Genomic DNA, 16,419 nt, shown 5'->3' on the forward strand with positions numbered 1-16,419 from the left:
TTGGGGAGGGAGAGAGGAGGAAGGCCAATACAACGTCCACACAATTGTCTGGTATTCATTCAACCTCAGTGCCCAGATACATGTGTTGTTCCTAGAGACCGCATAAACTGCTCAGAGAATAAAGCAGGGTTGTGGAAATCTCATTAATAAACTGTGAAAACCCTCTCAGCGGGAGTCACATAATGCAGAGGGGGCCGCCTTGTGCCAAGCAACGTGAATGCTTGGTGCTCTGCTCCTGGACAACATCACACTCCCACACAGCTTGGATCTGAGAGAAAGGCTTCCCAGGAGCCCCTCCCCAGCGGGGATGAGGAGAAATTCTCCCCCAATCACGGTGAAGCAACTGGAACCTGAGTAAGTTTACAAACTCCAGGCTTTGCTTTAATGGAAACCACTGCCAGACAGACATATGTACGTGACTGGCTCCTCCCCTGCTGTGTTTCATAAAAATTAGAGAAGGACACTGATGCCAATGCTCCTGAAAGAAGGCGAGAAAACCTAACAAGTCTAACTGCACAGGAGGTGCAAGGTGACTGCAGACAGACCTGGCTTAACTGGGGTACTTTTTGCGAAGTGGAGTTTGGGTCTCCCCCGCAACTCCATTCAGATTCCCACTGCTGTTGCGGATCCCCAGCTCTACTTTCTATCCAGGTGACAGAATCAGAGGCTGAACTTCTGACTTCACAAACCCTTCTCAGCCTCAGACTGAAACCGGAGGCCTCTGTCGAACATTTCCGCATTTTGTGTGGCAAATCGAAGGCGATAGGCTAAAGAAGGACGTCTCTAAAATGTTTTAATTACCACCGCATGCATCCTTTCATCAGACAAGTAAGTAAAGCAATCCGAGCATATGACACTGATGCAGCCTTGGGTTAAAATCATGTACAGGGAGGGGCGCCTGGGTGGCGCAGTTGGTTAAGCGTCCGACTTCAGCCAGGTCACGATCTCGCGGTCTGTGAGTTCGAGCCCCGCGTCAGGCTCTGGGCTGATGGCTCGGAGCCTGGAGCCTGTTTCCGATTCTGTGTCTCCCTCTCTCTCTGCCCCTCCCCCGTTCATGCTCTGTCTCTTTCTGTCCCAAAAATAAATAAAAAACGTTGAAAAAAAAATTAAAAAAAAAAAAATCATGTACAGAGAAATAGCTTTTCTTTCTTTTTTTATTCTTTTGCTTTCTGCACACTGACACAGAGGTAAAAGGAGATGACTGAAACTTAAATAGGAAGGAACGCGTCGCAATTACATTATCACAATTCTGTACATTTCTCTTCCTCGCAGGTCAGTGAAAAATCACCAACTATTATGAAATGGGACAAGTGGAAGTCACAAAGGAACCCCCCAAAAATCTCATAAAAAAATATACCCCAGTATGAAAAGTGTTGTACTCCTGGCGTCTTCACATCCTTCTCTTCTGTGTACTTATATACAATACTGAAAAGAAAAAATAAATATGTTGAAAAAAACCTGTGCTTAAGTCTCATAACAGCGAGTTCTAAAAGCAAATAGATGTTGGCCTAACATCTCTGCAAATTTAAAGGGAATTTTCATATGACACGAAAAAGTCTAGGACGACTGAAAAACTAATTTCATGAATCTAGACGCGCGTCTGATGTCTTACAGGCCTGTGTTCTAGTGCTGGCTGTACATGTGACTGCAAACTGAGACCAGGAGGACAAAACAGAAGGGATGTGAAAATCCCTGGACTCTAAGAATGTTTTATAATTACAGATTTATTATGCCTGTAGGAAAGCAAATCAGTAAACCCACCAGGGGAGACTTCAGATTAACAATAAAAAACATTTCCATCCATCTCTCCAATAAAAACTCTAAACTTGCTGTTTACTATTCTTTAATTACAACGCAATAAACAAGGGCTGAGGAGTTTTTGTGGGTTTTTTTTGTTTTGTTTTGCTTCTGTTCTTGTTTTTTAAATACTAAAAGTTTTATTCTGAGTTCTCTTTTAAAATATCAACTTTGGTGTTACCCAAAGTTTTGCTCACCTAGTCCTCTTGTGAACACCCAAACTGGACCCTTCAGGGTATGTGGTGGTCCATGAGAACAAGACGAAATGTGAGAACTAGGGGACTCTGGTCAGGCTTTCGCCGGAGGCGTTCTTCCCACCCCCTACCCCCCTGCCTACTGAAACTCCGACACGGCTCTTCAAAGTGACATTAAAAGGCATTTTGACCAAAGAACGTAGCACATATTAAACAAGTAAGTCGGGATCCTCTTTAAGAGACAAAGATGTAAATCTGGGGGGGGCTAAAGAGAACTACTGCTGATTACATCGTGGAAAAAGTTACATGAAGGGAATCATCAGAATGACAGCAAAAACACGCCTGGGAAACTGGACAAGCGCTAGATGTGGTGTGCATGTGACAGGATCTAGCCTGTCACCACTCACAGGTGGCTACTGCTATCGGCTGTCTGGAGATGGGCAGAGAGCATAACATTTCTAGTAAATGGAGGGAGTAAAATAAGAATAATATAAAAAAAACAGAGAGGAAATTTCCCATGTTGGGAAGACTAAAAAGCCAGCAAAAGATGTAAAAAAAAGAGAGGACGTGAGAAAATGTGGTGCTGTAAGAACAGGAGACAGAACACCTACAACAAGTCAGGATGCTTAGTTCAGAGCAGAGATACAGCTGGAAAGGCGGATGAAGAAATTACCCAGAACCAAAGGATGCACCTCCATAAAAAACCTGAACTCCATTTGAGGGATGGGACCAAAGAGTGGGGATGGGTGGAAGGGCAGTTACCACAGTTTTGATGTCTCTCCCTTCCCCCTGAGAAACTCAAATACGACTCTAATGATAACTGTTTAAAACAAGGTACTTAAAAGTGACTGTAATAATCATAGCAATATACTAGCAGAGTAACTTTAGAACCCTATTTCCTATTTTGTCTTTTTTTTTTTTTTTTTTTTTTTTTTTTGTGCCAGACTAAAGGATGCAAATCTCCACAACAGGCATTTGAATGTTTAAGACAGAAAAGGACACACAGGACAAGCTGACTGCCAAATGATGCAAACCAAAGACTGAGGGGAAACAGGGGCCATCGTTTTGGCTCCAACTGCCACTGTGAGAGGCAGTGTTGGGGGAACATAATCAACTGTATTCAAAAGTACCGGGTTCTGGGTCAGTATACTAAGGCCCCTCGGTTCTTCATTAGTAAAGAGAGGGAAGGTGAGAATGCCTATTCTAAAACTCCAGGAGGCATCTTAAAAAAAATGGTCACAATGAAGATCCGAGATGTAAGAAGTTAAAAATTAACAAGGCAAAACTAAAACTAAACTTTTGAATTATGTAGAAAATCTGCTGGGGATCCTGATTATAAACAAAAAGGCTTATTTTGGATGTTACACAACTGTACAGTGAGAGAATATTACCATTGTTTCCACGGATAAATGCATCCCCGTACTTATTCTTCAGCTGTCCATTTACATATTCTTCCGTCTGCTCCAAGGCTATATTCATGTAGCCATCCAGGCAAGCCAGGACCCCTGGAGGCAGATTTAGTCAAAGAGAAGATACTTAAAGCAAGTCAGAGTTGAAAATTACAGGGTATACCTTAGAGCTGACAATCTATTTGTTAGCTCTTACATGCTTAATATAAAAATTCACACTGTAAATGAAACTCAGATCGGTTCATTCTGTGCCACTGTGAAGGAAGGCTAAGAAGCATACAGTGTGAAAGCAGTCATATACCCACTGCTAAGAGGGAAAACATCAAACTATCACTTGCTTTGTGTTATGTGTGATAACAACAGCAAGTTCTAAAGCCTTCCCAAAAATAACAGAACAAGCATGTTCCAAATAAGACACCATCCTTTGAAAGCTAAAATCAGGAGTGGGCAATTATGCAGGAACAAATGACCACTGGCCAAGACTCCTCGCTTCCAGTGGCACTTCTTACTTCAGCCACTAAGTGAAATATGGGTCTGGCAGATTTATTGCATTCTTTCGCAACATCTACTGCAGCAGATGAATGTACTCCAGGGTTAAGAGGAAGTCTCCACAATCTGTTAAAATAATAGAAGAGGAGACAGCAGGTGCTCCTGAAGGCACATCTTAAAGCTGTGACTCACAGTGAAGAGCAGCTTGAGAAGAGAGGGCAACATATTGCATTATAACACATCCCTTTCTGTTTTGTCACAGTTAGAATATTTTCAAATCCAGACTAATATAGAAAAGTGGCCTAAGACATTCTGAGGAGCTTTTAAGGAAAAACTGTTTGAGTGAATCTTTTTAATTGTGTTAAAATGGCATAAATTGTGCAAAACTTGCCCTGATATATATATATATCTATATATCTATATATCTATATATCTATATATCTATATATATATATATATATATATATATATATCAGCTGTCTGGAGATGGGCAGAGAGCATAACACACATATATATGATATATATCATATATATATCAGCTGTCTGGAGATGGGCAGAGAGCATAACATATATATATATATATATATCAGGGCAAGTTTTTTGTTTGTTTGTTTTGTTTTTTGTTTTTTCCAAAAGGTGAAAATACATAAGCCTCTAAGTCCGGGTCTCTAACTTAAAGTGGTATTTTCTAGAAAAAAAAATTAAGTGAAAACAAACAGTACAAACTTGATTCAATTAGTCAAGTCGATGGCTTCATTTGGCCTCCACTTCGTTAATATGCTCCTCACTCTGCCTCTGCCCCCATTTTCCTCTAAACAAAGTTTCTTTTCCCAATTGTGTGTGTCATGAGAACACAAGACGTTAACCTAACGGAATTCTGCTAGAAGCTGCACACTTTCAGAGAACCAGAATAGATTATGGACAATTACTAACAATTATTTCCTATCAAAAGAAAGTTTAGGATGTAACTTTGTAGTTTATTTCCTGCTGTATCATTCTACATCAAAACCATAATCCTAAACGGGCAGGAAACTTCTGAAACATGACATGCAAATCTATTTTAAACTTAACTAAAGGCATTCCAAAATGAAATATTCACTAATAAAAATATCCCTTCTTCTGGCAAAGGTTGTTTTACGAAAAAGATTCCAGGAGGTTGTAATTGTAACCCCCTCCCTTCTCTAGGGGATAAACTACTATGAATAACAGAAGAAACAAAGTTTTCTTTAAACTTCAAGAGAAATTGTTACAGAGAGCTGGGTTTTTTAATTCAATCATTATGGTTACTAGCCATGTGAAAGGCGGTTCAGCTTCACTAGTAAACAAAGAAACAGAAACAAAATGAAACTATTACTTGTTGCCAATTAGAATGGAAAAGTTGAAAACAAGGCTAATACAAGGGTTGGTGAGAACACAGAGAAGAATAAACCCATCTGCCCCGACTAGAGGGCCACTTGGCAAGCTCATTAACACAGAAATCCTAGCCCAGAGGATTTCTTCTAAAGAAATACTTGGACAAGTGTTCAAAATACATGTCAAAGAAGCGGAGTTGTTTACTTAAAATAGCAAAAACTCGGTAAATACCTACATGTCCATTAACAGGAAACTAGTTAAAAACAAAAACAAAGTGGTGGTACATCCACACAAGGTACTCCTATGCAGCATTAAACATTCTGTAGTGTCAGAGAACTGAATGCATTTTTTAAATGTAAAAAAAGAAAATAAGGGCGTATGTACAGATGATTCCATTTATATAAAATTATGCTTATATGGACACAGGTCCCAATTGGTAAGCCTGATTATCTCAATGGAAAATTTGGAGCGACTGCTTTCTTCTATATACTTTTCTTCATTATTTGCTTTGAATTTGCTTAAAAAAAAAAAAAAGAAAAAAGAAAAAAGGAAAAACACATATATTACCTTTACAAATTCAAAAAATTTCCCTAATGAGGAGAGAGAAAAAAAAGTCGGGCTAGGCTGGCTAATCTCCCCAATGAAGTGGATTCTGAGAAGATATTGAACATAACTTCCCTACCCTAAACGACTGGCGAATATGTTCAAATCTCTAGAAGTCTGGTATCTCCTTTGGGCTCATCAAAAGTTTATGGGTGTAAAGCGGTACATAGAGACTTTCTTTCTCAGTATTCAGTATAAATCCATTAGTTCTACTACAAAAACCAAACTAAACTGGAGGTATGTTGCTGATATCAAGAAACTAAAGCTGTACAAAAACAGTAGAGTGATTTCTTAACAAGGCTTTTAAGTTAAGCTTGAGTTGGGAGTCCTAGCTCCTCCCTTACTAGATGGGGATAAACAGGTATCTCAAAGGACTTACGTGAAAATAAATTGGAAATTGAAATGATTAGCACACAATGGACACACAGTAAGTTCTCAGTAATATTAAATTTGCATGTGTGGAAAGAGGAAAAAATTCAAGATTACTATCATCATTCAGAAAAGAGACAAAAGGCTTTACTCTGCTAATGAATTATCTGCACCCGTGAAATATTCCAGGTAATTAAACATAAATTTTGGAAGATTAGGAATTTAGTAACTTTTAAAAATAGCATGTGAGGGGCGCCTGGGTGGCTCAGTCGGTTGGGCGGCCGACTTTGGCTCAGGTCATGATCTCACGGTCCGTGAGTTCGAGCCCCGCGTCAGGCTCTGTGCTGACAGCTCAGAGCCTGGAGCCTGTTTCAGATTCTGTGTGTCCCTCTCTCTGACCCTCCCCTGTTCATGCTCTGTCTCTCTCTGTCTCAAAAATAAATAAACATTAAAAAAAAAAAAATTAAAAAAAAATGGCATGTGTGATACCATTTTTCCCCCACAAAGTTCATTTCAGTAGTGTCACAGCCTCTTAAAAAGAGCATTCTCTAAAAGAAAAGAAAGGTGTATCTGGAGTCCACGCATATTGTAAGAGTGGGAAGTTCATGTTGTAAAATGATACTGTCTAAACAGCTGCTTGTCATTCGTGAATACTTTGGCAAAAATGAATGCTGCTGGGCTACGGTGTTCTTCTGTACCTGGTTATTTATGCCCCAGGTGACTGAGAACCCTGGCTCTTACCAGGGAGCTTAGGCACACGCAGTCTCAAAGCACAGACAGGAGACAGCAGTCACACAAATCACAGCGGAAGTCAGAAGCACACACTCTGCTACCTGCACTGTCTCCAAAAGGAACTATCTCAGGGGTAGAAAAGAAATAGGCATAAAAACTACGGAGAACCCATACTGTTTTGGTCTCCTGGATATGTTTAAGACATTAATAAAAACCAGTTAAGTCATATTTACTTATTTAGTTGCACCAGTGAGGATGAAGCATGAAAACATTACCTCGATAATCCACTCCAGAATTCAATTTTACCACAACTGGTCGTCCAATGATTTGCTTTAAGAAGTCACTCGGGGTTTGTTTCCGTAGACTCATTTTAACAATCCTGATCAAGAATCTGAAAGGGGGTAATAAAAGTGAAGGCAAAAGTTAATTATTCAACAACAACAACAAAAAGCCTGGAAACCTTTAACGTATCTGTAGGAAGTCAAGTATCAAAGGACCACAGATGAAGACTCAACATCATTCACTACTGCTATCACAACGGGGCAGCTGACAGGTTTCCAGTTCGTACAGCGAAATACTAAACGAATGCATTATCTGACTCAGGTAACCCACAGCGACCCTATGACACAGCTTCACCACAGCCCCCTGTGTGAATAGAGCCCCTATTCTTAATCGCTTGTCACTACTGTCTCACACACAGTCAGTATATGCATTACAGCCACGGCCACCTCCATCATTTGCTGAATGCTTTCTCTCAGCTGAGCACTCTGCTAAGATCCTTATAAACACTATCGCATTTGATCTTTGTAGGAACCCTGGGAAGAATGTCTTAATACCTCATTTTGCTAATGAAAATACAGCTCAAAAAGTTGAAATAATTTGCCCCCCAAATGTGATGAAACCAACATTCAAGCTCAAATCAGTCAGATTTTAAAGTCTATGTTATATGATGTAGACATATTTACAAATGACTGATGCCAAAACAGCGTTTCTCAAAATAATTATAATCATAATTGAGAGCTAGTATTTGAGTGTACTGTATGTCAGCACTTACCTAAGCGCTTTTATGTATTAATCCATTTAAACCTCACTATCTTATGGGGCAGGTATTGTTTTTAATCTTCATTTTACAGATGAAGAAAAAGACACAGAGGTCCTGCTCTGGCACATGGCTAGTAAGTGGATGACCAGCCCATGCTCTTAATCATAACCTTATATAGCCTCCTGAAAGTTGCTAATGCAGCCAGAGATTTTGATTTCCTCTATTATAATAAAGATATATACTCTATGTAATTATCTTTTTTTTAATTTTTATTTTAATCACCTGGTGCTCATCACAAGAGTACTCCTTAATCCCCATCATTTATTTCACCCATCCCCCCACCCACCTCCCCTCTGGTAACCATCCGTTCTCTACAGTTAAGAGTCTGTTTCTTGGTTTGTCTCTCTCTTCTTTTCCCTTTGTTTGTTCTGTTTCTTAAATTCTACATATGAGTGAAATCATATGGTATTTGTCTTTCTCCAACTGACTTATTTCACTTTTGCATCACTAATACTCCCTAGCTCCATCCATGTCATTACAAATGGCAAGATTTCATTCTTTTTATAGCTGAATGATATTCCACTGTATATATACACCACTTCTTCTTTATCCATTCATCAGCTGATGGACACTTGGGCTGCTTCCAAATTTGGCTATTGTAAATAATGCTGCTATAAATAAAATCTGGGGTGCATGTATCCCTTTGAATTAATGTTTTCATATTCTTTGGTAAATACTTTCATAGGCTAGTTCAATTTTTAACTTTCGAGGAACCTCCATACTGTTCTCCAGAGTGGCTGTACCAGTTTGCATTCCCATCAAAAGCGCAACAGGGTTCCTTTTTCTCCACATCCTTGCCAACACCTGTTGTTTCTTGCACTGTGGATTTTAGTCATTCTGATAGGTGTGACATGATTATCTCATTGTAGTTTTGATTTGCATTTCCTTGATGATCAGTGATGAGCACCTTTTCATGTGTCTGTTGGCCAGCTGTATGTCTTCTTGGGAGAAATGCCTGTTCATGTCTTCTGCCCATTTTTTAATTGGATTACTTGTTTTTTGGGTGTTGAGTTTTAGAAGTTTTTTTATGTATATTTTGGATACTAAACCCTTTATCAGATATGTCTCTTGCAAGGATCTTCTCCCATTCCATATGTTGCCTTTTAGTAAGAAAAAGTCTTATTCAAGAATAGGACTCTGAAATACAGAGTATTATATACCCAGATCAAACATACATAGTTGCCAAAGACTCCTTTCAAAACTCATCTTGTTATATAACAGTTATCTGGCTCAAAATATTCTGGTAAACCAATGTAACAAAACTGTGGTTACTTAAGCAAAAACTGATAGCAAAAGGAATTTGAAAATTAATTTTTCTGTTTCAGTCAAATGAAGTTATTCTTTAGTAGCCATATAGTATTGACACTTAAAAATCAGTATGGATACAACATTTGAAGGATTCTGCTCAAAAACTCAAATTGTTTTCAATCAACATTTTCATAACACATTCTTCCAGAAACAGCCCAGCTTATTTCACTCCAATTCTGTTCACTCAATGACCTGAATTCAGGGTTAGGAACATTGTTTGCAGATCTTCTCAAAGTGAATCTGTGCTGGTTCAGCAGTTTGGGTAAGGTAGAATGCTAGGTTGTCGGCTTTTCATTTCTTCAACAAACACGTGTCTGTCTGCACATATTTTCAACGAAATTCACAAACATCTCATTCACACAGGTTCTGACCTTAAAAAACTTAGAATCTAGAAGAATTTAAACTCTTGTTCAAAGAGTGTGAGTAAACAAAGGGAGTATAATTTCAGTAAAATAATTTTCTGTAACCATGAAAAGTCAACATCCTAAGTTAAACAAAAGAAAATGCAAATTTCACAAAGTATTCTTGAATTTGGAGCTGTTATTTGGACCATTCCCTACTCCATCTCCCCAAGACTTGAAAGACTTTAAAAATGTGATCAGCTAATTATTTTACTCAGGAAATTTTAATTTAACTTTTCCACTGGATTGCCAGTTTATTTTTGTAGCTACAGTCTCAATAGATAAGTGGAATTACAACTGCTATTCAGTACAATCACTATTCATTCAAGACTCAGACCACACAACAATTTTATGTTGTTTTGAACACAAGGAAAAATATTACAAAGTAAACCTTGTAACAGATTCAGTACTCTTGATGGGTTTAGTAAAAACAAACTAATCTTCCCATTCATCTATAAACTGCCTCATTTATGTCCTGAACACGTGCTGTTTTGTGGTTGAACAGGCCAGAGAGTCTATTAACCCCAAAGGCCTGATAGAGACTCAACTCATGAGTCAGGCTCATTTCCTATTAGATGGGAAATCCCATTATGGCACTTTCTAGGTACAAGACTTGAGATGAAACTAGCTGTTTATCTTGTGTTAAAAAAAAAAAAAAAACACTACGATGCATTGTCACGTGAAAATCTAGTTGACAGGAATATTATTAACTACCTTGTCCAAAGTTAAGTTAATGACAGAAAAAAAAAAAAGACCACAAACCTCGACAACTGCTGGTATTAATTATTTTTAAAATGTTACTCATCTTCTTTCTTCACCTTTTTAAAGAGCATAGATAATATCCTTCTAAGCTCATCAAAGATCACACCTCTGCCATTAAGCCACATTTTTACTCCAATTAACATCAATCTCTTCCTGAAGGCATTCAACACTTCTAACTTTTGTACAGCGCCTAAGTGAGCGCCCAAGTGTCAGGCGCAGAGGCTGGGGGTGTGAGACTAATGAGACACACATAGCCTTGGGCCCTCAGACTTTGCGTTCCAGAGCTGGCAAAAGGACAGGCCAATGGAGAACTTTTTAAAAAAGTTGTAATGCACTTGGACAGAATTGTGCAGGGCGCAGCACACAGAGAAGCTCGCTTAGCGCAGGCTTGGTGGGTCAAAGGATTCCTGGGGGAGACATCTGAACTGAGTGGGAAGGAAAAGGAGTCCACTGGCTGAAAGGACAGAAATCTTGGCAAAGGCAGCAGACTGTGTGTTTGGGTTTGAGGAGAAAATGCTACACAGGCAAGGAAGACAAAATGTAGCTGCAGAAGGGAGAAGGGCCACATTTCTGGCAGGCAGGGCAAGTCAGGCTAAAAGAGCTTGGGCTCCAGCCGCTAAGTCAGTTTCCTAAACATCAATCAATTGGCTCACTTCGGGATTCTGATGCGGCGGGTGCGGGAAAGAACCCTGGAACCAGTTTGCACATGCCCAGCAGACCCTTCTGAACTGGCAAGTATGGGGAATACTGTGTCAGCGGAGGGGAACACGAGGGGGTTCTAAGGAGAGACTCACATGAGCTCCACCTGCTACCTTCCACAGCAGAGTGGAGGTGACCAGCTCACTTAGTTCTGGCAGGATGCGTTTCCCATTTGGTTGGGATTTGATATCATCTGTCACTACTCTCTTTTATATTCTCTACTTTTTTATACACAAGTCCTTTCTCCCTCAAAAGACTGTGAGCCACATGAAAGGAAAGACTAATACCAAGCTTTGCATTTATTCTCCAGGACATCTTCGTTCTGCAGAATCTCTTGGGGAAAAAAAACAAAAAAAAAAAAAACAAAAAAAACCACAACATTTTAAAAGTTATTTGAAAAGAGGGTGGTTGCTTCAAACACATTTTATCCATCACTTTAGGAGGCCACGTCTTTTACATTCATCTTCATTAGGCTTCCTGGGTACTCCCTGTTACTTAATGACTGGCCCATAAATCCATTTTGTGTGAGTAAATTGGTCTCAACATCACAATTTTTTCCATCACTTGGCTCACGTAATTTTAAGTGTTCATCTTTTAAATTGGTTACGGCAGAAGGAACAGTTCTGACCATTTCTGAAGCGAGAGAAAAGCCTCTTGAACCATAAACACATAAGAAGAAAAAGGCCTCCTTTCTGCAGGGGTCACCTTGATAAAACTTCTCCCTTCAAAATTAAAGCCATAATCACCTCTATGGCTCTCTCCCTCCCCTGCCTCCTACTCAGGCTTGTTTTAAATGACCTATTTTCAGAAATGGCTATTAAGTCAAAGGCTGTATATTTTCTGCCAGAAGCTACTGAGATGAGAGGTCCAGTATAAGAACATCTGCAAACTGCCCTGCAGAGATTTTTTTTTTTTTTTTTGGTAAAAGAATGGGGGGAAAAAACAAATTTTATTCATCCAACTATGTATGTTAGATTCACAAGCAATTCACACAGTAACCCTGCAAGGTGGTAAGCAGAAGTAAGGCTTTTGGTCCCAAAGCATAAGCCCTTTCAAAGCTGCCCTTTTGAATATGTCTAGATTCTCCTGCTAAGCCTGGAGCATGGCCACAGACATGCATGGAGATGTAAGTGGAGATATGGGTGGAGAGGAGGAGCACTGGAGGGAAAATGCCTCAAGTGACAAATAGCCTGTGAAGAAATACAATGGTCAAAGGTTTAGAAGGAGATCTGATGGGATTTCAAGAGTTGCGTTATTGAGCAGATGATTTGCAGATTTGCAAACCATGCAAATCCTGGTTTCTTGGCAATGTTCACTAGTAAACTTTCACCTACTCATAGCACACTGACAGCTTCGGGTGAAAAAAACGTGATAAGTAAAAAAAAAAAAAAAAAAAAAAAAAATCACAATGAAACACAACATGACAACCCAAGTAAACACACAGCCCTGGACGGAGAGGGCATCAGACACGGAGAGCCGCTCTCTAAACATCTCCCTTTTGAGACAGGGGCATACCTGGCCCCCTTCTGAAGGCTTCACACCAATCCTTCCTCCCCACACAGTAGGGGGCTGCTTTCCCCACCCCCCTCATGTGAGCCAGGAACCTCAGCCCTCAGGGTACCACTTTCCACTTCTCAGGCCGTTCTGTAGTCTTCCTGTTGACCAGTCTCCCACGGTAGGTTCTAAGCTTCTCAGAGGCAGGGAAAATAGTATCCCTGGTTCGTAAGCTCACTAGCCAAGCCTGTGGGGGGCATTTAATGTCAGTGCCAAGGAAAATCCCTGTCTCTTTCTCCCTGACCCACAAACTACGGTTATAGTAACTAGCATGGTATCATCTGTGCACTTAAATAGCTACAGCACAGTAATAACTCTATTACTGACCATTAAATAAAAGAAGAATGAAGAAAACTGAAATGTTTCTGTGTTACGTAAGAACCAACTGCATGCAGTCAACAGAGATGCTTGTTAAAATGCAGATTCCTGAAGCCTGCTGCTAATCAGACTCCCTGAGCAAGGGGCACTGTCACATTTTTATAAAGTTCCCCAAGTAATTCCTGTAAGCAAGTGGGGACATTGGGAAATGTCTGGAGACATTCTGGAGAAGGGTGGTGCTATTGATATGTAGTAGATGGAGGCCAGGGGCTTGCTTCACGTTCTACAAACCATAAGATAGCCCTCCACAACAAAGGATTATTTGGCCCAAAATGTCAACTGGTCTTAAAGCAACAAAGAATTTTTAAAAACCTTCAAGGTATAATAAATGAGAACAGCTCAATTCTAACCAGATAATAGAGTACAAAATACAACTTATTAGATCCTTTATTCTGACATAAAGAGAATCTGAAAACAACTGTCAAAAGTCTTGGGGGCACCTGGGTGGCTCAGGTCATGATCCCACAGTCTGTGAGTTCGAGCCGCACATCAGATTTGCTGCTGTCAGCACAGAGCCTGCTTCGGATCCTTTGTCCCTCTCTCTCTTCTCTGCCCCCACCCCCCCCCACTTGCGTGCTCTCTCTCTCTCGCTTGCTCTAAGATGAATAAACATTAAAAAAAAAAATTAAAAAGTAAATCTTGAAGGGGCTGCCATTATAAATAATGGATTTCTAATCCCGGTCATGAAAATGGTCAATTTCCCATTTTTCAGTATTACAGTTCCCTCAGATGATTAAGTCTTTGTCCTTTGGCACAATTCTCAAAGGATAGAATAATCCAAGTGATGTAAACCTTTTTTTTTAATTCTCATACCAAATATGCCAGTCTAGTGAGAGACCACCCAATGCAGGATAAGGAGTACTCACTTGGGAGACTAATCCCAGCTCTGCTACTTAATTTAGCTGTATGCCTTGGATAATTCCTCATTTCACCTCTCAAGGCCCCAGGCTCCTCATCTGCAAAATAAGGAAGTTATGCTAGATGATCACTTAAGAGATCATCTTGCTCTAACACTCAGTCCAGCCTATGCTGACTTCTGCTCCAATAATACATTTACACACACACACCAAATAACCCTCTTAGACTCCTGCACAAAATTCAAGCAATTGGAATTGTGAGATACCACCACAAAAGAGACACAGAGAGAGAGGCTGATGTATTAGAACTGTATTATGAGCTATCGCTCTTTTGGTGAAAACAGGCATTATCATACATGAATGATGTAAACTACTAAAACTTTTCTGAAAAACAATTTGGCAAAGGGTATGAAGATCTAAAAAGACCTTAGTAGAACACAGCCTCCATTGCAATAATTTCACTTCTCAGAATCTAGTCCAAGCAAATAATCTGAAATACAGTTTTTTTGTTTTTTTAAGTTTAACAAAGTATTACCTGGGATGCTAAAGTGAAGCAAAGGGGCACCTGGGTGGTTCAGCCGGTTAAGCGCTCAACTTCGGCTCAGGTCATGATCTCGGGTTTGAGCCCCACGTCAGGCTCTGTGCTGACAGCTCAGAGCCTGGAGGCTGCTTCGGATTCTGTGTCTCCCTCTCTCTCTGCCCCTCCCCGGCTCACACTCTGTCTCTTCCTCTCAAAAATAAATAAACATTAAAATTTTTTTAAGTGAAGCAAAACTTCTCAAATACCCTAAACGCCTCACAGTCAGGCAATGGCTGCATTTATGGGCCCTACACAACGGCAGAATAGGCAGCCAAGCAAAAGATAGAAAATTAGAAGTTTTTAGAAAGAACTTTTAAATGAAAGTGGACGACTGTACATACTGTTAACTGATAAAATAGGGAGTCTAAGCTCGAATAGAAAGTAGTACATACAAGAGTAAAATACACAAATAAATGGCAGGCGGAAAGGTTTCAGTGAATCTTACTTCCTTTACCATATTCTTATGTGTTTTCAATAATTCTGTATTACCAAGGCGTGGGTGGCACACTAAGTCACTACTACCAACCTTATCTGCATTAGCCTAATTCTAGACGCTCTAAAAATACCTGCTATGAGCGAGCGCGTGCACACCTATACACAAAAGTCCTGGTGATAGGACTTAACACCATACAACTGTGGACATCCGAAACCTGAGGACTGGGTAAGACTGACTGGGTAAGGTGGGCTGGTCCAGCTCTCAATTCCTGGGTGTCAGCGGAACCATCCCGACGTGGTCGGTGTAGCCCTGGGAACCGAGCGAAGACTGCCCGTGTATTCCGGGCCCGCTTTCTCGCCCAATCCGCAGGCTAATGTCGGGGTTCCCTCGGGAACTTCTACACCAGGATTGGTCTCGGAAGCCAAGTCGGTGGGGTCAGGCAGCTACCGTTCATCCCCGCGTGGTCTAGACGCCCCCCCGGAGGGGTGCCGGGGGTGGAGGGGTGCCGGGGGCGGGGGTCTCAGGGCCGGCGACCACAGATCTCCTGACTTCCTGGCCTTTCCAGGAGTGGAGGAGACCGTGAGCGCGGCATCGTGCGGGCACCCGCCATCCGCAGGCCTCGGAATCCACGCTCCGTCCTGGCCCAGATCCGGGTTGCTACTCTCCAAACCCGCCCGGGGCGAACGAACACTGGGGCCTCGAACCGCCCGCACAGCCGCCTGGCTCACCTGGTGGCCGGGATCCAAACCTCCTCTCCAGCAGCGCCACTAGCTTGCCTCCGCGGACCACCCGGGTGAAACCGAAAGTGAAACTGCGGCCGCAGGTGGCACTTTTCTGGGGAACAGTGCTGCCTTTCTTGGCTACGGCAGCCCGCGAGGACCGAAAAGGCCGGACTTCGCCAGAACGCGCAAATCCAAGAATCTTTTGCCTAAAGGCGAGGTTGGTGCTTTGGAGGTCAAACTAGAAAGCGCTGGTGCTCTCTCTTGTAACAGAAAGCAAACACCCTTAAAAAGGGAAAACTGGAAGTGATCTTTCAGCCAGGATTTCTTTTAAGCAGAAATGCAAGAAATAGTTTGAAGTCATACTAAACTGAGTATTACTGCTAGCGTAATGACTACGCGTACCCAGAAAGGTCCTTAATTAAGTTAATGCAAATGAATAAATAAAACAGGCAGCCTTAAATCTTTAAATCCACTTTTGGGTTTTTAATTTTTTTTTAACATTTATTTATTTTTGAGACAGAGAGAGACTGAGCATGAATGGGGGAAGGGTCAGAGAGAGAGAGGGAGACACAGAATCTGAAACAGGCTCCAGGCTTCTGCACTGTCAGCACAGAGCCCGACGCGGGGCTCGAACTCACGGACCGCGAAATCATGACCTGAGCCAAAGTCGGCCG

The 16,419-nt window shown here is 41.0% G+C and overlaps 1 protein-coding gene across 2 annotated transcripts; it reads right to left on the reverse strand.

Moving 5' to 3' along the window:
- Positions 1–1,136: 1,136 nt before the first annotated feature.
- LSM6 (LSM6 homolog, U6 small nuclear RNA and mRNA degradation associated) lies at positions 1,137–15,894 on the reverse strand. Of its 2 annotated transcripts, XM_047857443.1 has the most exons (5): positions 15,752–15,884; positions 14,017–14,106; positions 7,222–7,337; positions 3,383–3,496; positions 1,137–1,425 (listed from the first exon to the last, which is right to left on the reverse strand). In XM_047857443.1, exons 3-5 carry the CDS (start codon positions 7,313–7,315, stop codon positions 1,391–1,393), a joined length of 243 nt encoding a protein of 80 aa, XP_047713399.1. In that variant the 5' UTR covers positions 7,316–7,337; positions 14,017–14,106; positions 15,752–15,884; the 3' UTR covers positions 1,137–1,390. The 2 variants fall into 2 exon arrangements, with proteins under 2 accessions (XP_047713399.1, XP_047713398.1); XM_047857442.1 differs by lacking the exon at positions 14,017–14,106 and having other exon boundaries at positions 15,752–15,894.
- Positions 15,895–16,419: the final 525 nt, after the last annotated feature.

The sequence above is a fragment of the Prionailurus viverrinus genome, chromosome B1 (genome assembly GCF_022837055.1).
Source record: "Prionailurus viverrinus isolate Anna chromosome B1, UM_Priviv_1.0, whole genome shotgun sequence".
Taxonomy (NCBI): domain Eukaryota; kingdom Metazoa; phylum Chordata; class Mammalia; order Carnivora; family Felidae; genus Prionailurus; species Prionailurus viverrinus.